Below are 21804 nucleotides of genomic sequence, written 5' to 3' on the forward strand. Positions count from 1 at the left end.
TATCGACTATGCATCCTATTCTAATAAGAATGGCATAGTATTTAACAGCTTCTCTTCTCACGAGGTCAAGTTAGCCAAGATCCAAGATATTGTCAAAGAATGCAATATCACTATGTAAAAAGGAGACTTACTTTTCTTGCGTGTTGGAATCACGCATGGCTGGGACAACAAGATGTCTTTCGCTGAGAAGACAGAATACGCTACCAAGGCAGTCCCTGAGCTGGCCGGTGTGGAACCAACTGATACGGGGTTTCGGCCTTACTGTCGTTGCAGGTGATAGTATATCGTTTGAGGTGTAGTCACCACGTAATCCGGATGTCATGCTACATCATTATCTCCTAGCGGGCTGAGAGGTGCCTACTAGGGTATTGTTTGACCTTGAGGCGTTGGCGGAGAAGTGTAAGGAGGTAAACCGGTGGTCGTTCCTCGTTACTTCGGCACTGATGAACCAGAAGGGAGGTGTATCTTCTTCCTCCTAGTGCGATGGCCATTTCCTACACAGGTTTCTATAAGTCTGTTCAGCAACACTCAATTCCAGGTCATTGACATTGCCCTATATTGAGATAAAAAAGTCCATGATCTGTATGGGCCTGTGTTTCTAACCCAAACGGTTGCCAAGAAAACCTTAACTTTGAGAAATGGCACGAAAGGGTGGTGTCGACTTTCTATCACAGTTATAATGGGTTGGTTAGTACTCAGCGGTCAGTGCGGTCGAGGGATCAATGCCAAATCAATGCGACATAGCTGTATGCGACCTTAGCGCAACTTGGTTCCCTGTCGCAATATCTCTTATCTTAGCGCACAACCATAAATGTGATCCATTCGTGGTATGGTATGATGCCAAGGCGTTAGATGGCGTTCCAACTTCCTCCAGCCCTTGCCACCCGAAGCCTCCCCGTGCATCCTTCTTGAGTGTCAGCAATTTGCACTTTCCAACTTGAAATTCGCCATACTCTCGACCTTGTACATTCCCATTCAGAGGTAGAGACAATTCAGGCCGATAACGATCCAGTGATTCACCGCCCTCCGGTTAGCATCGGCTTCGTGATAGAGGGGCAAAGGCGGTGGAGCGATTGATATGGTAATACGAGCGTTTTCTGCACATAGAAAAGTGAACAGAAGATAGCGGGGAGGGACCAAGTGCGGTCAAAAGGACAGTCTCATTCGACAATTCGTTGTATGGACCCAGTAGTCAATGGCAATCGAATCCTGTCAGACAGCCCCAGGGGCAAAAGGTCTTCTGGTAGCTCGGATATCGATGGCAACGTTCCAAACATTGAGTCGGGCCTAAGGAAAAAATCTTTTCTTGCGCCCTATGACATTGAACCTTAAAAGAAGCCAAGAGAAGTCATTGGAGACATTGATTTCTTCTCTCCTGTAGATACTCGTTTCAATCAGTATTTGTATCACGTATCGCCCGCAACCTGCAGACTTCAGAGACCTGCCCCGATCTCGCACCTAAGAAAAGCGCACGAGTGTTTCGTGACTCACACCACACGGGTTATAATTCCGTACCCACGCCAGATCTTCATTCCTCAAACATAAGTTCAGACACTTGAATTGTACAAACATCCATCATGGGTTCCGTTGCACACTCTGTGGCAGAGCTTGATGCCTCTGTGGTCAAAATCACTCGGACGACAAATCTCCGCCCGGTTCCTGAACCGGGCTCGCCCGAGGAACTGAGCCATTCGCACTGTACTGACCATATGGTCACTGCCCGGTGGACCGTGGCCAATGGCTGGGAAACCCCCGAAGTGAAGCCCTTTGAGAACCTGAGCATTCCTCCCACAGCGTCTTGCCTGCACTATGCCACCGAGTGCTTTGAGGGGATGAAGGTGTACAGAGGATTCGATGGCAAACTGCGTTTGTTCCGCCCGGATTGCAACGGGGAAAGATTGCTCATGAGTGCTCAGAGAACCTCTTTGCCCAGCTTCCGGTATGAGGAGCTGAAGGTTCTCATCGCTAAGTTGATGCAGATCGATGGACCCCGTATGTGGCCCCGTGCTAGTAACTGTTACCCTTGCTAATCAAATTACCTACAGGTTGGCTCCCCAAGGACCAACCCGGTCGTTTCCTCTATCTCCGTCCCACATTGATTGGCAGCGGCCCTCATCTGGGTGTTCAGACTCCCAAGGAAGCCCTTCTTTTCATCATCGCCGTGCCATGGCCTGACCCGTCCAAGTTGAAGAAGCCCGAAGAAGGCACCAAACCCGGATTGAAGCTTCTTGCCTCTTCACCCGATACTATCCGTGCCTGGCCAGGTGGCTTCGGCTATGCAAAGCTCGGAGCGAACTACGGCCCTTCGTTGGTCGCACACGGTAAAGCTCAAGCCACTGGCTTTGATCAGATTCTTTGGCTGTTTGGTCAGGACCGTCAAGTGACTGAGGCCGGTGCTAGTAACTTCTTCATTGTTTGGGAGAACAAGGAAACAGGAAAGATCGAGCTTGTCACCGCACCCCTGGACAACCAGTTGATCCTTCCAGGTGTTACTCGCCGTAGTGTTCTCCAACTGGCACGCTCAGAGCTGTCAAAGCCTACTGGCTCCCTTGCCCCGGTTGAGGTTGTTGAAAGGGACTTCACCATTGGCGAGGTCGAACAGGCTTGGAAGGAGGGCCGCATCATCGAAGCTTTCGTTTGTGGCACTGCCGTAAGTTACACTACATCAACCATTCTTAGCAATGGCATGCTAACAATAGGGCAGTTCTTTGTTACGCCAGTTAGGCTTATCCGGAATGGTGACGTCGATATGGACATGCTGGAAGCTGGTGCAGCCCGTGCAGGATATGCAGCCCAGATCAAGTCTTGGTTGGAGGCCATCATGTACGGCAAGGATGGCAAGGAGAATGATGAATGGTCTTACATCATTGAGGGAGAGAGTGAAAAATAAGGGAGAATAAAGAGTTCTGATGAAGGACCTGATGACTACAGTAATGAGAGGTTGAGGTGGGGTTGGTTGCATTGTACATAACCTGATGGCCTGCATGTCACGGGGTCAAAGCTCCTTGCATAGATCATAGATTTCAATTGAGCGTTCTTTTTTACGTCTTTGTCTTTGCTTCCACAATCCAGTTTGCCAGTGAGAGAAAATAACAATGTCTCGGATTTGATACTACCTAGTTTCAATCAACACATTTCAATATCATTGCCCGTCTTACATTGTGTTGCCTTCGCCTAGATCTACCACAGCAGGGGCATACTCTCCCATCTCATCGTCTTCATCGTCAGGCATGTCCATTTCAACCTGTTCTCCATCCTCCAGCTGAAGCATGCCTCGCCGTACAAAAGCCCCATGATTGAGCTCCCAATCGTATTCATTCTTCACCCAAGTCTCCAGCTCCTTAAAATCTTCCTTCACCAAGGTCCCAGCATCCTCAATGACCTCATAGAGTGATGTTCTAAATTTCATGAGCAGCTTTCGTAGGAACACCCCACCTTCTTCCCCGTCGAGATCAAAGAACCCTCCTTCAATATCATCGCATCGCCGAAGCTGTAGCAATAGCAACCGTAGCACGTTACTGATGAACTGCTCCCTCTCTTTTATGGCTCTTTGACACGTAAGTATCAAACCCAGCAGCCTCTTCCACTGCTGAAGACACGAGAAGTTCATCAACGTCAAGACCATCAAGAAGGTAAATTGTAGTTCACCCAGGACCTGTGCTTCCCCAAGCTGCTCATCAATCTTGCTCGTTCCCTGGTCTACATTGGAAACCTGTTGTATGAGATCTCCTAGCGCCCACGAACGGTCCTGGGCAGCCTCTGTCCTCTCACGTCCAATAGCCCCTTCCCTCCAAGTCTTCTTAAGATCAATATGAAGGAAAGAAAACTCGCTCTCCTGCTCCCCGATGACATCCGCTAGTCTATCAGAGTCCTGACCCGGTTCAGGAATACCGGGTATATTCTCGCTATCTTTCTGCGCCGTACTCGCCGATGTAACCATCCATCGAGGCCGACCGTCGACATCTATCTCAGGGTTCCCAATAATACGCTTCAAAAGCCTGGGAGACAGCCGGTTCGTAAGGCCCTCCCAGTCTTGTCGACCTTCCTCTTCATAATCGTCATCGTCGACATCCCGCGACTGAACTCGGCCCTCAGATGAAAGCGGTACGCGACTGCGGTAGCGGAATAATCCTCCACTTTGCCAAACGGCAGCCAAGTTCGCCTTATGGCGCATTGCCTCCTGCTTATCTGCGTCGTCACCGGCACGTAGGGGAGCCAGCGTTTCGGTGTCTGTATCCCATTTCCATATAATCACATCGCGTCCTAGATTCCCTCGCGGAGCTGGGATCAGAGCACCCTCGTTCGTGGATCCGGCCGCGCTGATATCGCCGACGTAAAACCACCCGCCACTTCTCAACGACAAACTTTCTGTTGCTCCTGTGTAGAGGAAATGCCATCCAGTCGGTAAATCGCGGATTCCATGGAAATTCGGCGTTGATGTGAAGGTAATGAGGTCGATGCCGACCAGTGTCTTTGGTGGGAGGTGGGGTACGAGGATGGTGGGGGAGGGGGTCACGGAAGCCATAGCCTAATTGTCGCTGGAGCTGGGTGTAATTTGCCAGGAATATGAAAGGTGGAGTGAGTTGAATCGGCGATATATAGCTGTCCTGATTCCTGGAGTTGTTCGTAGGACATGCGATGACGGAGCTGTCGCAAATCTGTTACGCTCTTCTCAAGCTGCTGGGGTGGTTCTCCCTAGGCTTTTCCGGTAATCAATTCTTCGCTAGGTAACACACTTAGGAAGTAAGTTAGGTCATTTATTAAGGATTGTAATTAACTGGCAGAGACACTGGAGAAAATAAAATTCACCGCGGAGTGAAAAGAATTCGGCGTAGATCACCGATAAGCTTCCGGGGCTGTCCTTATCTGAATATTTGGATCTCCCAGCGTTGTATACCTTTATGTAGCCTAAATGTCCGTGTCGCTGTGCTATGAGGGTACGACTAACATGTCGCGATTTCGTTTATTGGTCTTAGATCGTTCCAAGATGTTATAAAACATCACTACAAGATTTACAAATGGATAGAAAAGGTAAACGGTTCTAGTTGAGGTATATTGACGAGACGTAGCTGCTATTTCAGAGACTACTGATGCCCAAAACCGAATAGAAACGTTTTTGGATATGAAGTAAATTGAAGACCAGGCGATAAAGGCCGTTCTTCGCGTTTATTCCATCCACATCCGCAGGCAGAGTACTCTGCTGATAGCCTCCCATCCAGCCAGGCAAGAAACTTGCACAAGTTGGAGAAGATATGCTCGCACATATCTAGAGACGACGACCGCGGCGACCACCCTTGCGACGAGTAGAGTCGGAGGGAGTGGGGGTGACGTCCTCGATACGGCCGATTCTCATGCCGGAACGGGCAAGAGCACGGAGAGCGGACTGAGCACCGGGACCGGGGGTCTTGGTACCGTTACCTAGGGAGGGTTAGCTATCTGGTGGTTGTCTTCCTTCCGCGGGATCTAATATCGCTACGTACCACCGGTAGCACGGATCTTGATGTGGAGAGCGTTGATACCGAGCTCCTTGCAACGGGTAGCAACATCCTGAGCAGCCAACATGGCAGCGTAGGGAGAGGACTCGTCACGGTCAGCCTTGACCTTCATACCACCGGTGACACGGCAGATGGTTTCGCGACCACTGTAACCCAAGAGTTAGTCTGGTGTCTCTTTTGCAATTCATCTCCAATTTCCAGTATATCAATCCTTCACGGGGGGGGATTCGCATGGACGGAGAAATCGTAGGAAAGGTGATGCGACGAACCTCAGATCGGTGACGTGGACGAAGGTATCGTTGAAGGAGGCGAAGATACGAGCAACGCCGAAAACGAGCTTGCCTGCAGACCCATTCCTATTAGATTTGCGCGTATATTATAGGCTCTGGGATTGTACATACCATCTCCGGCAAGAGGGCCGAGAGTGACGTTCTCCTTAGCGGCAGTGGTCTTCTGCTTGGGGGCCATTGTTGTTGTGCTGGACGGTGGTATGGAATATGGAAAAGAGAAGGAAGGAAAACGGATCCTTCAATTGACTTGGATAGGGAAAATGGATGGTGTGTGCCCTACGGTCCTTTTGTTGACGCTGATTGGATGAATGTTAAATCTCGGCGGGGATCAAGCGAGTTGAAGCCTCAGGCACTAAATATTCATAACATTTTACTTGACAGTGAGCAGGAGTGGTGGGGCTGTGTCGGCCAACAGTCGGGCCGATAGAGCGGTGATTTTCCGCTTAAATTCTCTCTTCTTGCTGACAGCTCTCATTTTTTTTCTTCTCTTCACACGCACTTCTGTGTTTCGCAAGGGAAGCGACCAGTGCAGCGAATTGATGTTGGATTGATTTCTCTGGCTGGAAGATAGTCTGAGTCGTCCGTATCATCGTGCACAGTTTATCTTGGTGTTACCAGTTCAGTATGGGTTTCACCAAGGAAGATGCCATGATTGGCATCATCGGCATGGGCGACATGGGCAAGATGTATGCCCAGCGCCTGAGCATGGCAGGGTGGAGGTAATATCTCCCAGCTTTGATTTTTTGGGTCTTTGTCAGTGCTGTGCACTGTGTTCTCGCGTAATAGGTAAGACAACTCCTTTTCATCCCCTGCACCTTTCGCGTTTCCTGTTTTGAATGATGACTTGAGTGCATTTGGCTCGAGTATGGTCCGGTAGTGCGCCGTATCACCATTCTGGTATATGGTTGTACTGCTGGACTGTCAATGATGTAAAATCTCAGCTACCTAAATCTTTTTGTCTGACTCGAAATTATCTCATCCGCTGTGTCACAAGTTTAACCTTTTCTGATCATGGGCTAACTTGTTATGTCAAGGTTATTGCATTATATCGCTTCTATAGTTCATAGATACGTCTTTAGTTACTAACAAGAATATTTTCTTCAAGGATAAATGCATGTGACAAGCCTGATAGTTTTGAGAGCCTGAAATCTGAATTTGCGTCTCAAGTACGTCTGTCGATCACAGCTCATGCTGTTCCTAGACTCATCGTATATAGAAAGGTGTCACAATTTACCCGAATGGACACCTGGTTTCAAGATTAAGCGACTTCATTATATACAGTGTAGAGGCCGGAGTGATCGACAAGGTAGTGGCGGAATATGGCCCATGTATGTCTAGCCAACCTACCACTACCTATCCTCGAGCAGTGTCTGACTTGTTGACACAGCTACCAAGGTCGGTGCGATCGTCGGTGGCCAGACATCTTGCAAAGCTCCAGAGCTGGCCGCATTCGATAAGCATCTCCCTTCAGATGTAGAGATTGTATCCTGCCATTCACTCCACGGCCCTAAAGTTAACCCGAAAGCTCAACCACTGGTATGATATGCAGATTGCTACCAGCTTATACCGATGATAACGTATTGGTTCAGGTCTTGATACAGCACCGCGCATCGGACGAGAGTCTCCGATTCGTCGAAAATGTCCTCTCATGCTTCGAATCCAAGTTTGTCTATCTCACTGGCGAGATGCACGATCGAATCACTGCAGATACACAGGCCGTTACACATGCTGCTTTCCTGAGCATGGGCACCGCATGGCAGGCGAATAAACAGTTCCCATGGGAGATATCTCGCTGGGTAGGAGGAATCGAAAACGTGAAGATCAATATCACTTTGCGTATCTACTCCAACAAATGGCACGTCTATGCTGGCCTGGCTATTCTCAATCCAAGCGCGAAGAAACAGATCAGACAGTACGCAGAGTCAGTGACGGACCTGTACAAGCTGATGATTGAGGGTCGCCGGGAGGAGCTTAAGCAGCGTGTCAAGGCTGCAGGCGCATCCGTCTTTAAAGCGGGCACGGAAGGACAGGACCTGTTGCTGAAAGATGAGGTTCTTGACCGGTTCTCGCTCTCAAAGGGACCTCGTGAGGCGTCGCCCCCTAACAGTCACCTTAGTTTGCTTGCAATCGTGGACTGCTGGTCAAAGCTTGGAATTGTCCCTTATGACCATATGATTTGCTCTACGCCTGTGAGTATCAATACGTAATCGTTCGACTGATGCGTGGATCAATCGCTGACCGCTGCTATACTGATACAGCTCTTCCGTCTTTGGCTGGGAGTTACGGAGTACCTCTTCCGCAATCCTGATCTACTTGACGAGGCATTGGATACTGCCATTGATGACAAGACATTCCGCTCTGACGATTTGGAGTTTACATTCGCTGCTCGGGTAGGTGTCATTTGCTTGTATTTGCCCCTCAGGGCAGTGCTCGGTCTTTTTTATCCTGGAATATACATGCATTCCATTACAACGCGCTGACATGAGTGGATTACTACAGGCATGGTCGGACTGTGTTTCATTTGGAGATTTCGAATCCTACCGCGATCGCTTTGAGCGGATCCAGGGATACTTCGCTCCTCGATTCCCCGATGCCGTCACGCTAGGCAATGAAATGATGAAGACTATCCTTGAGAAGACGAAGGGCGACTAAACCTGGAGGAGGAAAGATAACGACAAAATAACCATGATACAAAAGAACCCAAGGGTGGGAAAGGTACGGATGAGATCAATTTTCTAGGCTTAGGATGAAGGCCGATATGGCATATTTCGGGAGTATTACTCACGCATATTGCTGAGTTTGTCAAGGTACGACAGGTGACAGTTATTTAACTATGATGCCGTCCTTTAAATAAAAATTTGGCAAGTTGCCAACAAGTCTTTGCATTGCAGGTTCCCTTATCAGGTAGCATAAACCCTAATAGATGCGCAACCTATACTGGAGAGTATATTTATCATCATCTTGAGCTTAGCGTCCTACAATTACTGATAAGACAACACATCATGTTGCCTAGTTCACCTCATAAAGATGCAGTGTATACCTAGAGCTCACTGTAACATCCCGATTCACCTGCTTTGACGATCAAATCCAAATAGTTATCAAGAGAATCTGTCCTTGTGCGTCCACAGCCTCCAGAGGGAAAGCCGGACAATCCCAGTAACAACAAGGCCCTATTCCTCAAAAATATAAGCACCCTTAGCCCCCCACCCCATATTGTCAACTTGGAGGATGCAATTATACGGCTTCTTTCAAGTATCAGGCGCAACGGGAAAGGTAACATAACTGAGCATCTGACCTCTAAGCCGTGTTGCCTCAATTTGCAAGCGTGACCTGAGTGTCTGGTGTTGGGTTTGTCGCCGAAGGATGTTAAAACCGTTGGTGAGGCACTCGCGATTGGTGCTTGAAGAGCGACAGTTCCTGGCAACCTTGTAAATGGTCTCAGGTAGATGGGTAATACTGGGTTCCCCTCTCTTGAAGTGTCGGCGTATGAGGCCGGTGGTAGGGTTTTTGTCGGGTGTGAGGAGCTTTGCGCGACAACTGTGGTCGGCCGATTACACGCGCGTCTTTCGTGGAATACAAGGACTGCAGTGAGAATTTCTTTGATTGCATGCTGCAGCCTTGTAGTTGGTGGTGGTACGCGCAGTCATGCGAGCGTATTCATGCTGACCTGCCCGTGGGGTATGAAGTAAGAAGCTATTGCAATATTCGTATCACAGAGGGGTGACACTGTATACTACCTGAAACAACAGAATCGGTGGCGATCTGCTTTTAGTGCCAATGCAACATAGTCAAAGCTGGGAAGAGAGGGATGTATAGCGAATTATACTCCTGTTGATTTTTGTAGGTAGTATCGGCAAGAATTTCTATGCTTGATGTACGATTTACTTTATATTTCATGGCTTTGTAGTATATTCTGTCGATCTTTATACCCTAGCCAGGGCTTATTTGTTGGGATCATAAGCTGACTGTTATGGTAATAGGCGAAAGTCACTCTCAGATATTGAAGACGTTGTATTCTGGCTTAGTCTATCAGTCCAGTGACTATTACAACTAGATGGCGCTAGTGTACGTCTAGAAAAGATGGAATCATCAGTATTACCTCAATATGGTAGGTGACTTGGTCGCGATGGTAATTCAAGGAGCATTCGTGGGTAGCACTGCACATATCCTAGGTCTAAAACCAGGAATTGCTTAGTTATTGTGTCACAGATTACGAATTGGATGTCGTCCAGTAAGCTTCTTAGCCTGAGGTATTTGTATCAAGCTTTCTGTTCATTTACATTTCCTAGTATAGCAACGCACATTTGGCTATCAAGGCATTTGCATACCCGAGGCCGTGCTTACTGGTGGAGATGCAAAACCTCTGTACATAGGCAGAGTAATCAGAGAATCTGGTCACACGTGTTAAAACCTGTTTTGCTTTTTGTATTCTCGCACAAGGCTAGACCACAGTTCAACGTCAGCATGTTTGATTACCAAGGAGAATTACGTGTGATTGCAGGGCCTGTACCTGGCCGCATTCGTATATGTGGGGTTGAGGTCTAGATGCATTCGAAGATTAAACGAGGGTTCTAATAGAACAGTGGTCATATAATGGCTCGGAGCAAATGGCAGACTACCGAGGTACATTCCCATGACTCAGTAAATTGAATCAAACCCTTCACATGTAAACAAAGATACTTATGATACTTCTTCTAATGAAATGAACAGAGTTTCCCGGAATCAAGGGCGGCGTACTTCCTAGTCACTGTTTCTCTGTGAATGACAACAATGTTTCTATGAAGTATCATATAGTCCCGGTCATCTACGGAGTACATTCCTCTCTTCTCCCAAAGTAGGAGAGAAGGAATACTCAGCCATTAATAAACTAGTAGAAGACCGGCAGCATCTAAAATATACTTATATTGACGTCACTCTGTATTGATAGAAGCTTCAGGTAATAAAAAAGTAAAAGAAAAAGTAATATAGCAACAGATACTACTGTAATAGGTGGCGTGGAATAGTCGCAAATGAATTCAATGGCCACTCGAGACATCTCAGCGCCGCATTGCAGTGTGCTCAGGTCTCTACCTTGGGCATTCCCACATAATATTATTATACTACCAAGGGTTCCATTTTCACCCGCACCCCAGTCCTTGCAGCGTGCTAGGTTTTCATGGATTACTTCCAAAGGCGTCTATAGAGTACAACAGGGGTTAGTAGACAGATGGACCAGGATCAGATCCCCTTTGGCCTTAGTCTCTCAAAAAAGAAGGAATACTTTTGTACTGTACAGAGAATCATCTCTGAGCTGTAGAAAAGACTCTTCTCTGCCTTTATTAATTCCTGAACAGGCCGTATACTGCGTACTAGGGCTTGAGAGAGGCCCGGGCCGCTACCTTATTTATATTTTCTCCGAACCAATTAAACAGCGTAACGGCAGTGGCTACCCACTCCAACATAGTCATCGTTTAGTATACGGAATCTCGGACATACATGATGTGGCTTGGAGGTCTAAGCGTGCATCATGCTAGAGGAAAAGTCAGCCGTGTCCTGCATGTTCATGTAACTTGCTTAAGTAGTTCGAAAATCAGCGACTACGTGGTCCATTCATACTGTTCCCGACAGATTGGTGTCCAGTCATGTAATGGCCTGTGGTAACGTTCTAAGATACCCTACCTCCTTGACGGTTCGGTTGATAATAACTGTTCTTTTCCCCACTGGGAAATAGAGTAATAATCCATGAGCACGGCCGAGACTGCTTGGTTGTCTTCTCTATTTCGGCGGTACTGAGATTTCGCTAGCAGTGTAGCATGGCTACTGTCGCCCTGACACGCGACCGCTTTCATCGTCGTCCTTTAGCCTGGGATGGTCAAGTGGTCTCCACCGACTGTTGAGCTACAATGTAACTCCTGGGGTTGCACTTAAGGCAACACGATGAGGCTCAGTTTTCCTTTCTTTCCCTTTCGCAATATCATCTGATATGTAGCCGGGATGGTTATAGCAAACAACCCTGTGTGAATTGCACACAGCTGGTTTTTAATAGGTGAAAATAACTTATTCCTAGCCTCGCGAGTCCCTCGATTCACGCCTAGCCTTATTTAAACAGGGATGTAAGTCTCACGGGTTCGTTTAGTCTTGAATATACCCCAGTCAGAGTGTACAACTTAGCGCTAGTCCCAGAGCACTAAAGTCGGATTAAGGCATCACTATCGAGTCATGCTTCCACATCATTCTTAGATTATCGGGGCCAGTGAACATCGATGAAGTAATTCCCTGTAATGTGCCCCCGCGTGGTTGGTTTTGTCCTTGTAAAGCCCTGTGAATGAGCTATATATGTCTCGTGTAGGCCGTAAGATTGTGCTTCATTCTTTCATCACATCTCCTCCATGTATATCGATTTCACATGAAAAATCCCATTGAGTTTTGGAGTTGGCAGTGGCAATGCTTTATTCTTTGTCTGTATTTCTGGCCGTTACCTTGATGTTAGGTAGGTCGCCGGTTGACTCAATATAAGCGTTGGCTGATCTCTACCAGTTTCCTCAACATGGGGTCATATCATCACTTATCTCCCCTCTAAGGGAGGTGGGGTATCGTACAGCTTTAACATACCAGAGAATACAGCATCTGATATCAACGGTACCATATATCTTCAACTGAGCGCACCATCTCATGCAAAATGGATAGCACTCGGCCAGGGCGAGCGAATGGCAGGTGGGAGCATCTTTCTCATCTACCCTTCGCCTGATGGCAGCGTCACTCTCTCTCCACGAAAAGCATTCGGTCATCTTGACGTCTTCTATGATCCCAATATCCAGGCTTATCTTCTTGAAGGTTCTGGGGTCCATGATGGTGTGATGACAGCAAATATCCGTTGTGATAACTGCATGCATCTAGACAATGGAGATAACATAATGGGAAGCTCTAGCTCGTGGAGTTGGGCTATGTGCCAAGGGTATCCATTGGTGTCATCGGATGTTGCTGTGCAGATTCATAAGCACGATATTCATGGTAGCTTCACCTTGGATTTGACCAGAGCCATTGGTGGCAATTCGTCGAATCCATTTCTCGACTTGACATACCCGCATCACGATGTCACCCCTTTCTCAAGAGAGCATGTCATTGATGATGCTTTGCTTTACAGCAAACGTGTTGCACATGGTGTGATGACGCCGATCGCTTTCGTTTTGATGTTCCCTGGTTTTGGGCTTCTTTTGCACATATACCCAACTCGCCACACTGTTCTGTGGATGCATGTTCCCATGCAAATAATTGCAGCCTGTGTAGCGCTGATTGGACTTGGCTTTGGAGTCTCCGTATCTATGGATCTCAAACTGTCTAAAGGCTATCATCCTACTATAGGTTATGTTTTGGTCGGCGTGGTCGTTCTTATCCAGCCTGTCATAGGGATTGTGCAACATCTGCATTTTCGAAGATCAGGAGGAACCACCACCTACGGTGTCTTACACCGCTGGCTCGGGCGCCTATTATCAGCCATTGGCATCCTTAATGGTGGACTAGGGTTTTACTACGCGTATCAGCATACCGAGGATATCCCACCGGTTCCACCGATCATATACGGTATGGTCTGCGGAGGAGTATGCATGTTATATGTCTTTGTGGTCATGTGGCGTAGGGAGAAGACGAGCTCGCAAGCTGTTATCGCTCAGTTGCAGACCAAGTCCCTTCAAAACAAGAGCGGTCTGGACCAAGGCAGTGACAATCTTGACCGTGCGCAGTCGGGATCTGTTGAATCTAGCAGTATCTTGGAGAAGAAGTGGCAGTTGTCATGATATCACGCAAGATGACTGGCCCTGTTTCTATAGTGGCCTTGGTATTCCTAATAAGCATGTTTATCTCCTGGTAGATTCGGGACCCTCTGGTACTTCGTCTATTCGTCTTGATATTTTGCCAAGTGAACGAGGCACTGTTCGATGCAACTTCTAATTCATGTAGTAAGAAAGGGATGTAAATAATATGGCACGATGTATAGCAGCCTGAGGCCATTTGTAGGGCCTGGTTAGTCAGCGGACAACGACCACCTGAAACCAACGCTGGTGGGATGGGCTCAGATCTCCCATCGAGGCTGTAAACTTGCTTCTGGAATTGAAACTGTCATCTGCTGTGCCGTGGTGCATGTGACCACCTTCTCATACTTCGACACGCCCTGACTAACCCCTCCTCTGGCCTCCGACTAAAGCAGCTCTCCGCGACCACCGCGTACTCTTCTCCCCTCCCTTCCAATCGGACCCGCTGTCTAGCCCGACCGACACAAAGCGCGCTCGATCTATATTCACGAAGATATCGTTCGTCCTCGCGGTAGCACTCGGATTTTCCACGGCGGACTCAATGCGGCCCTCAGCCCCTCTTCTCATTCGCGACAGGTGATACGCATTCCGTTGCGGCTAGATGGAGACCTATGGCGTCCGGATATAACTCAACGTTCTCGACGACGTCGACCCAGCATCGTGCTGTGGGAGATGGGCGATCATACTCCAGTCTTGATGATGGCTCCGTGGATGGAAGTTGGCCGGGGGTCGCTTCGAGGTCGGGGAGAAATGCTCGATCGGAATCTGGAGGTAGTGCGACCATCGGCTTTCGGGCAGCGCCGTCGTTGGCCCCCTCGTCTGGGTCTGGGGGCCCAGGTAGCTTCAGTTCTGAGCTAAAAAGCATGAAAACCTCACGGAGCACAACGCCGCGGCCCGATGCTACGTTTAGGCGCAGAGGGAGCAGTAACGTCGAACCCGACGACCTGTCAAGTACCGAGGAGCGCCAGGCTGCGATTCGAAATAAGATTGCGAAGGAGATGAAAATTAAAACTGGGACGGAGAATATGCTCGAGGCATTACTGGCCAAGAACCCGAAACAAACAAAGGAGCAGAGGTTAAAGGTGGAATCCGAGTTGAGCTCGTCGAATCGAAAGCTCGCCGAACTCCATCATGAACTGGAGGAGGAACTACTACGTGCGCAGGCGCCGTCCACTCCTCCGCGGAGTCGCCTATCATCTCTGTTCCAGGGTAGCTCCTTGCGATCACCCTCTCGCAGCAATGTGGAGTTGGACGAGGGTCAGCCGGAGGATGGAGAGGCGGAAATGGAGTCACCGACATATGTACTTGCAGAGACATTACAAGCACTGGAGATTGAGGGCATGTCACCAGACTACTACGTTGAGCGTGCAAATAGCCTTGTTGAGCTCTTCAAACGACACCCCACCTTGAAATATGACCTAGCGTGGTCTGTCTTCGGCTTGCGCGTTCAGGTCATGCTCCTAAGTGACAACAAGGAAGTCGTGGCGGCTGGATACAGGTTGACTCGCTATGCCATTGCGGATCGGAAATCCCTCCACATCATTCGTGCATTGCACACAGACGAGTTGGTAATCTTGTCGCTCGTCAAAGAGAGCAAAGCAAGTATTGAGCGTGAACAGGCCTTGAAATTTGTCAGGGCTTTTCTGGATGTCAAGGATGGTGTGCGTGAAATCTCGCGTGCTGTGGTGCGGACTATTGTTTCTGTTGCTGAGCATTACGACGATCGCCTCAGAAACATATCGATTATGACCCTCGCCGAAATTCTGGTTAAAGAACCAGAACTCATTGCTTATGCTGGTGGCTTTGCGACATTGCATGATGCCCTAGCAGAAGGGACATTCGGCGCCTCCGAGTCTCTGATAGCGAGCTTTCTGCATGTACTTGACACCCCACAGAGTAGGAAACACCTGCGAGGAGGGACCGAGCTCGAAGCTGTTCTTGCACCCTTTACCGATTCACTAGCAGATAGCGTTCGCAATGGCCGGTTAAAGTCATCAGCTAAAGCTATATCAGCAATGCTCAAGACGTGGCCGGGCTTAGTAGTCCTTGCAAGGAATGGTGGAAAACCTCTGCAGTCGCTCTTGGAATCTTTGCACTACCCTGATTCGCAGGCCAGAGATCTGATCATGGAGCTCTTGTTTGATGCCCTAAGGATTAAACCACCATCATGGTCTTCATCTTTCCTGGCGGGTCGACGGCTCACGACTTATGGCAGAGTCTCAAATCTTCGGTCAGAGACAGACACCAAGCAATACCGCGGGTATTACGACGACAATGAGAGTAAATTTGACCTAACAGCACACTTCTCTACCCTCATCCTTGCGACCTTAGTGGATGCAGGATTATCCAAGGTACTTACCCTCCTGTCTTTGTTCATATTAGCTGTATCGTGGTCGGCTTTGCTAACGGGCATAGGCGCTCTCGGAGCTCATCGAGGATGAAGAGGATTTGTCTCTTAGACGTAAAGCAACATTGCTCTTGACCGAAGTTTTAAAGCTAGCCCAACACTCTTTGCCACAAGAAATTAGTTCCAAACTCCAGGTTCTTCCGCACTTATTGCCCGCCGCAATCAAGTTTGATGTGGACAACCATGATGTTTCTATGGCCACAATATATCAGATTGAGAGCATAAATAGAACTTTGGCCCGTTCGGTTGGTTTCTCGAATGGGGCAGGGCGATATAGTGTGGATGTTGACATCTCCGCCTCTCTTCTGTCTAGTGACCAAAGCAAAGACAGATTGAGCCCTACAATGGATGAAACCCAATTTCGCAATGCGATTCTGGAAACGCATGTCTTGAACACAGTGAATTACCTAAAGTGGAAATGGGATCTTATCCACCGCATCGTCGAGGGGCCCCTGACGAACCCCAAGAGACTGGACGAGGCGATCAAAGGATCCAAGTTCATGAAGCGACTCATGGGATTTTATCGGCCTTTCAAGTATAGGTTCTCCATGCTTCCGAATACCAAGCCAAACCAACGCTATGTTCGAACAGGTTGTGCGCTGATGCGCACCCTAGTCTCGATTCCCGAGGGAACAAAGTATTTGGCTGAGAACAAATTCCTTAGGCAGGTTGCGGAATGCCTTGCTCAAGTAGACCGCATGAGCGGGCTGACATCCTCATCGCCTCTCTTCTCACGAGAACAGATGGCTAACACATTGAGCGGCGGGTATTTTGCCCTACTAGGCACATTAACTGGCGATACCAACGGGCTTGCTATGATGGAGCGGTGGCACATGCTCAACATGTTTTACCATATTATTGAGCTACGCGATCGAGACGATCTCATACAGACTCTTCTAGGCAATATGGATTACACACAAGACAGCCACCTGAGAGTTATACTATCTAAGGCTCTCACGACAGGCTCGAAAGACATTCGTATATTTGCGACCAAGCTGCTCCGGAAATACGCAGTGGGCAATGTTCCACTCTCTCCACAGATGGCCATAGGCAATGCCGACTGGGTTGTCAAGCTTCTTGTCACCCAACTATACGATCCTGACGTGTCTGTATGCCAGATGGCCGTAAAGATTCTCGAAGAAGCATGCAACCATCGAGACTATCTCGAGTTTGTGGTCAAGTGCAGGCCATCCTTGGACCATCTTGGTGAGATCGGCGCACCCTTGCTCTTGCGCTTTTTATCCACCTCAGTAGGTTATCACTATCTCGATGGACTCGACTACATCACGCAAGAGATGGACGATTGGTTTCTGGGCCGGAACGATGCGTATGTGGGTCTAGTGGAAGCTGCTTTATCACGGGCCTACGTCGATCAGCCGCGCAGAGGCAGTTTTGTTCCGGAAGATCTTGTCGATCTGCAGGATATCGGGCTGGTCCCACCGCATTTTTATCGAGAGCTGGCCCGAACCGCGGAGGGCTGCAAGCTTCTTGAACAATCGGGTCATTTTAGCGAATTCGCCTGGACCATCCGCGATTTCAGTCTGGACGAGGAAGACACCGAGGTTCTGCTCAAAGTCAAGGGCTGTCTCTGGGCTGTTGGGAACGTTGGTTCCATGGAATTAGGCGCCCCGTTCCTCGAGCCAGACATCGTTGAGCGCATAGTTAAGATCGCTGAAAGTGCTGAGGTTCTAACGATGAGGGGAACCGCATTCTTTGTCATTGGTTTGATCTCCCGTAGTCGACATGGGCTCAAGGTACTGAGAGATTTTGGCTGGGATTCTGCTTTCGATCAGAAGGGGAATTCTCTTGGACTCTGCCTCCCTACCGATTTCAATAAATTGTTCCTGGTATGTTCTACACAGGTGACAAGTCAAAAATACCACAAACAGACACTGACAGCTCCTTTCTTTTCAAGGTGGACTTCCCTTCACATTCTAGAAACCGAGAATCCAAACGCATATCCCAAGACAAGTTCAAGGAAGCTACCACCGATCCAGATCCCACTAATCAAAAGATTTTAAAGCTCATTGTCGACATGGGTAACACCGTCTTATCCAAGCGAGCAGCGGCGGATCTTCATAGGTACGTAACCCGTCGTTTCCAAGCCATGCCATCTAATACAGAACAATCCTACTAATCACCGCTTTCAAACTATAGCATAAAGTCAAAACAACCCGAACGATTCCATCAACCACACCTATTCCGCAAAACCCTTAGCATCCTCGAAAGCCACCACTTCCGCCTCCCTGCCCGACGCTTCGCCCTGGACTTGTTCGATAAAAGCGTCATGCGACGAATAGTAATGGAAGACGACGCAGATACCGACTCAGAAGCAGCCTCCTCCCAGGAGTCGAGCTAAGCTAAATGAACACATTAACTTTTCGAGCCACCCGACTTCAACCTACAATATAAACCCGAAATAACACCATATATCTCATCCATCTACCCCACAATGCCCTCGGAAACCATCCTTCAGTGGACGGTACCACTGAGAGGAAACCTGGAGCAAGACGCTTGCGCCGTCAGACACTCCCACATCACGGACCAAGAGTATCAGACCCAGTATTCCACCTCACGCCCAAAAGCGTTCACCTCCGACGCTTCGTCCTCGGCCCAGTGTCATATGGCGATTGGTAACTCTTCCTCGGCCCCTTCATCTCTCTATCTCTCTCTCTCTCTCATTTCAGAGTTATGTTATACCCAATAGTATCATAGAAACAACAAATCCATATACATACATGCATGCATACCCCTGAATTTGGATCTTCAACAGCTTATTACAGCTATTTTTAGTGCTATGTTTTGGTACGGCGTTGGATGGGTTTTGGGCTTACGAGCAACGAAAGGATGCTAGCATGTGATATCTTTCTTTCTTTTCCTTTCCATGGCGTGCTCTCTTCCTGCTTCTCTTGCTTTCAGTAGCCTTCATTAGGTTGTTCAGCGGAGGGAAAAGAATACGAAGAAGGAGCAACTCAGCCAAAGGAGACGAAATACATGAAGAGGGCCTTTGATTGTGGCCTTTTGGACTCTAAAAATGGAAGGCTATCTTAGTCTCATTGTATTGTACATACAACATGACTATCAATCTACGTGGAAAACTACTTGTCTTTTCCGTATTTTTGTTCCGTTCCCCTCCCATGTAATGCTGTCCACTATACTTAACTAGTGTAGCTTGCTCACTCACCCGCACACCGAATACCTTTGGAAGACTCATTCTAGGGAGCTCAGGCTTGCATAGTGTATGACGACAGTACGTGTTGTGATGGGGCATCTCATTCCAAATCTTGGAGCTGAATTTCTAGCATCTTGCTACCACTAAAGTCCGACCTATACCAACTGTTTAGTAATACTTCCTAATGTGCTGGACCAACTGACGTAGTTAAATCTCCATCAAGTATCCCTTCCCCATGTTGTTTTATTAATGCTGCACCTTCAGTGCAGTGTTCTTATGGTAACTGTCCAATCCAGCTTGGCCGTGATCATGACCGGTTTCATCTTCCTCGGCCCCGTCAAGAGACAGGAGCTGGAACCGATTGAGAACCGAAACAGACTTTTTTGAAGGCACCTGTGACTCTTTCTTCAAGCCATTGGTAAGCTTGACTAGAGGCTCAGCGCACTCATCCGGGTAAAATGCAATCCTCATTCCCTTATAAGTGAGCCGAGACATCATACACGAGCGTGCAAACAGCGCGTTATGCACGGAATTTGTGGAAATGTAAGCGTTTCCATTCTTGAGTTTGACTGTGATGACGATGAGGTTATGGATGTGGTCGAGGTCCTTCCGAATAAGCCATTCCGTGACGTTGGGGTGTACGTTGTATAGGACAAGATTACGTGAAGCTCCGTTGTTGATCTTAGCCCTGACGAAAGGGGGGAGGTAAAACTGGCGGTCATTCCAAGATATCTCCACCTATCATCAATGTTAAACATATTAGTCGTAATACCTTGGTGTTGGGCAACGTACACGCTTTCCAGCAATGTAGACCCCGTGGCTTTTTGCATGCTGCATAAACTCCTGTGCGTTTGCCTCCTGGACGAACGAAATGCTGGCCATGCGCTCCCGCGCTCGAAGGTGAATATGGAGAAGAGCGCCACCCTTTAAGGCATCAACAAGATCTCTATGAGTAACACGATCAGGGAGGCCACGGAGCAGAATGGTTCGTTGAGGGGTTGAAGCTATGGATGACCCTGAGTTTCTAGAGGAGTCATCGTAATCATCCCTATCACTATCTTGGGAGGCTATCAGGACACCCTCTTCATCATCATCGTCGTCGTCGTAGCTTTCCCAACGCCTGTGGTCGTTGGATAGATTTGGTCTTCTAGGTGATGGAGGCTTTTTGCGTTCTAAGGAGTCGCTAGTGCATGTCTTACTGCTATCTCGAGAATCGGACAGCGGTGGCGAACCGTATATCAATATCTAGGTAATCCGGTCAGCAAAATGGTGTCGCTGAAGAGAAGAGATCCTAACATCGAGAGTTTCCTGAGACAGCCCGCCATTCAAAAGCGACTCCTTTAACCTTTCTGCGGACATTCAGTCAGTAATGAGCGTAATGCAGCATAGGAATAGTACTATGCAGATATTGGTAGGAAACGTACTGAACTGAGTCGATACTGCAAGCTGATTCAGTGTCAGCTTGCCAAAACTCTGCAGTTACTGTCCAGGGATGTGGTAGCCTTCTCGACACTACTTACCAGATCTTGGTATTCTGTGTTTGAAATGGTTACTAAATCTGAGTTTGCAGGGCTTTTGTTTTCCTGAGACGAATGCTGTTCCAGGTTTGCAGTCCCAGGAATAAGTAGATGATCACTACAATCCAGAGTATAGGTGATTGGACTCACAGCTTCTACTCTGTCAAGTTATTAGTAGCTGCATGCAATCACTGTATCAAAGTTCACCAGTTCAACCCTCTCAGAAAGTAACAACAGAGGAAGAAGGTAAGCCTGCTAGTATACGCAGAACCACAAAGGCAAAGCCTTAAGAAAACAAGGAAAAGGCCCCAATACTCACCTCTGTAGCAGAGATTCAAAGTGACGTTTTTCAACAGTAATGAATGAAGAAGACATGGTGCCCGGTCCTCTGCCTATGTTTTAGTACCAGGTGGATGGAGAATAAGTAGTGAGAATACGTACCTGCGAGAGACTAAATAATAAGAACTGATTGAACCGGTCAAACTTAAAATAAAAGAAAAGTGACAGGAACAGTGAGTGAGTGAGTGAGAATTGGGAAGAGAGACAGAAGAAAGCATGTAGCAAGAAGACCTGAAAGTCTCGTGCTTTCCTCACGACATATCACAACGTCACCCCACGTTACTTCTGCAGGTGCAATCAACAAACTAGCTTAACCTCTTAACAACCCCCTTTCCTGATCAAGTACCTGGTAACTACCAGAGAGTGCTTATGGTCTTCTCCACTGGGGAACCGAGCTCGATCACTTTCATCCTATGAGCGACCAACACCGCAGACTGGATGCAGATGATATGCAAGACGGCCAGAAGACAACATGCATGGCCCCCTCCTATTATTAAATCTTGGTCATGTTGGCCCAACGAGGCAAAACCCAAGGAAGAAGCAAAGACAGCGAGCCCAGACGCCAGAAATATTACTGGTTAGACTAGTATATCCTCAACTTGAATCCTCTCAACAACGCTGGGGTGATGGATGCATAGCCACCTGGGTGGCGTTGGACAAGTCAGAAATTCGAGCCCAATGTCTCTGTGTCAATGCGTGCAGCGCCAGGATCGTCCTGTTTTGCTTGATTGGCGATACGCTCTCAACGACGCAAGGCGCTTGGTGTCTTGTTCCAATGCTTGAAGATGAATCTGTTT

The 21804-nt window shown here is 48.1% G+C and overlaps 7 protein-coding genes across 7 annotated transcripts; 4 read left to right on the plus strand and 3 right to left on the minus strand.

Moving 5' to 3' along the window:
• Positions 1-1577: 1577 nt before the first annotated feature.
• On the plus strand, positions 1578-2890 carry ANOM_009331 (branched-chain amino acid aminotransferase, cytosolic; the record flags this gene model as incomplete). The annotated part of the gene is made up of 3 exons (XM_015554587.1): positions 1578-1992; positions 2046-2650; positions 2705-2890. 3 exons carry the CDS (start codon positions 1578-1580, stop codon positions 2888-2890), a joined length of 1206 nt encoding a protein of 401 aa, XP_015402824.1.
• Positions 2891-3154: 264 nt separating this feature from the next.
• ANOM_009332 (AAR2 splicing factor family protein) lies at positions 3155-4525 on the minus strand (the record flags this gene model as incomplete). Its single annotated transcript, XM_015554588.1, has 1 exon — positions 3155-4525. One exon carries the CDS (start codon positions 4523-4525, stop codon positions 3155-3157), a length of 1371 nt encoding a protein of 456 aa, XP_015402822.1.
• Positions 4526-4957: 432 nt separating this feature from the next.
• ANOM_009333 (40S ribosomal protein uS11) lies at positions 4958-6033 on the minus strand. The gene is made up of 4 exons (XM_015554589.1): positions 5897-6033; positions 5765-5837; positions 5481-5641; positions 4958-5418 (listed from the first exon to the last, which is right to left on the minus strand). The coding sequence occupies exons 1-4, from the start codon at positions 5961-5963 to the stop codon at positions 5267-5269; spliced, it is 453 nt and encodes a 150-aa protein (XP_015402823.1). The 5' UTR covers positions 5964-6033; the 3' UTR covers positions 4958-5266.
• Positions 6034-6409: 376 nt separating this feature from the next.
• On the plus strand, positions 6410-8474 carry ANOM_009334 (prephenate dehydrogenase (NADP(+)); the record flags this gene model as incomplete). The annotated part of the gene is made up of 7 exons (XM_015554590.1): positions 6410-6504; positions 6891-6951; positions 7002-7113; positions 7173-7321; positions 7375-7974; positions 8044-8175; positions 8285-8474. The coding sequence occupies 7 exons, from the start codon at positions 6410-6412 to the stop codon at positions 8435-8437; spliced, it is 1302 nt and encodes a 433-aa protein (XP_015402827.1). The 3' UTR covers positions 8438-8474.
• A 3734-nt stretch (positions 8475-12208) lies between these two features.
• Positions 12209-13557, plus strand: ANOM_009335 (cytochrome and DOMON domain-containing protein; the record flags this gene model as incomplete). The annotated part of the gene is made up of 2 exons (XM_015554591.1): positions 12209-12254; positions 12302-13557. 2 exons carry the CDS (start codon positions 12209-12211, stop codon positions 13555-13557), a joined length of 1302 nt encoding a protein of 433 aa, XP_015402828.1.
• A 530-nt stretch (positions 13558-14087) lies between these two features.
• ANOM_009336 (putative cytosolic regulator Pianissimo) lies at positions 14088-18338 on the plus strand (the record flags this gene model as incomplete). Its single annotated transcript, XM_015554592.1, has 4 exons — positions 14088-15923; positions 15988-17826; positions 17895-18061; positions 18137-18338. Coding segments are annotated over 4 exons (4044 nt in total), but the record flags the coding sequence as incomplete, so codon positions are not given.
• A 1059-nt stretch (positions 18339-19397) lies between these two features.
• On the minus strand, positions 19398-21043 carry ANOM_009337 (RNA-binding protein; the record flags this gene model as incomplete). Its single annotated transcript, XM_015554593.1, has 6 exons — positions 19398-19889; positions 19944-20396; positions 20448-20500; positions 20576-20597; positions 20672-20828; positions 20988-21043. 6 exons carry the CDS (start codon positions 21041-21043, stop codon positions 19398-19400), a joined length of 1233 nt encoding a protein of 410 aa, XP_015402826.1.
• Between the last annotated feature and the right edge of the window lie 761 nt (positions 21044-21804).

This window comes from Aspergillus nomiae (assembly GCF_001204775.2).
Source record: "Aspergillus nomiae NRRL 13137 chromosome Unknown contig00398, whole genome shotgun sequence".
In the NCBI taxonomy this organism is placed as follows: Eukaryota; Fungi; Ascomycota; class Eurotiomycetes; order Eurotiales; family Aspergillaceae; genus Aspergillus; species Aspergillus nomiae.

Coding starts and splice junctions, on each gene's coding strand:
- ANOM_009333 (XM_015554589.1), bottom strand. CDS start 5,963: ATGGCCCCCAAGCAGAAGACCACTGCCGCTAAGGAGAACGTCACTCTC. Junction 5,838..5,896: donor CGGCCCTCTTGCCGGAGATG/GTATGTACAATC, acceptor ATGGGTCTGCAG/GCAAGCTCGTTTTCGGCGTT. Junction 5,419..5,480: donor CAAGATCCGTGCTACCGGTG/GTACGTAGCGAT, acceptor AACCCTCCCTAG/GTAACGGTACCAAGACCCCC.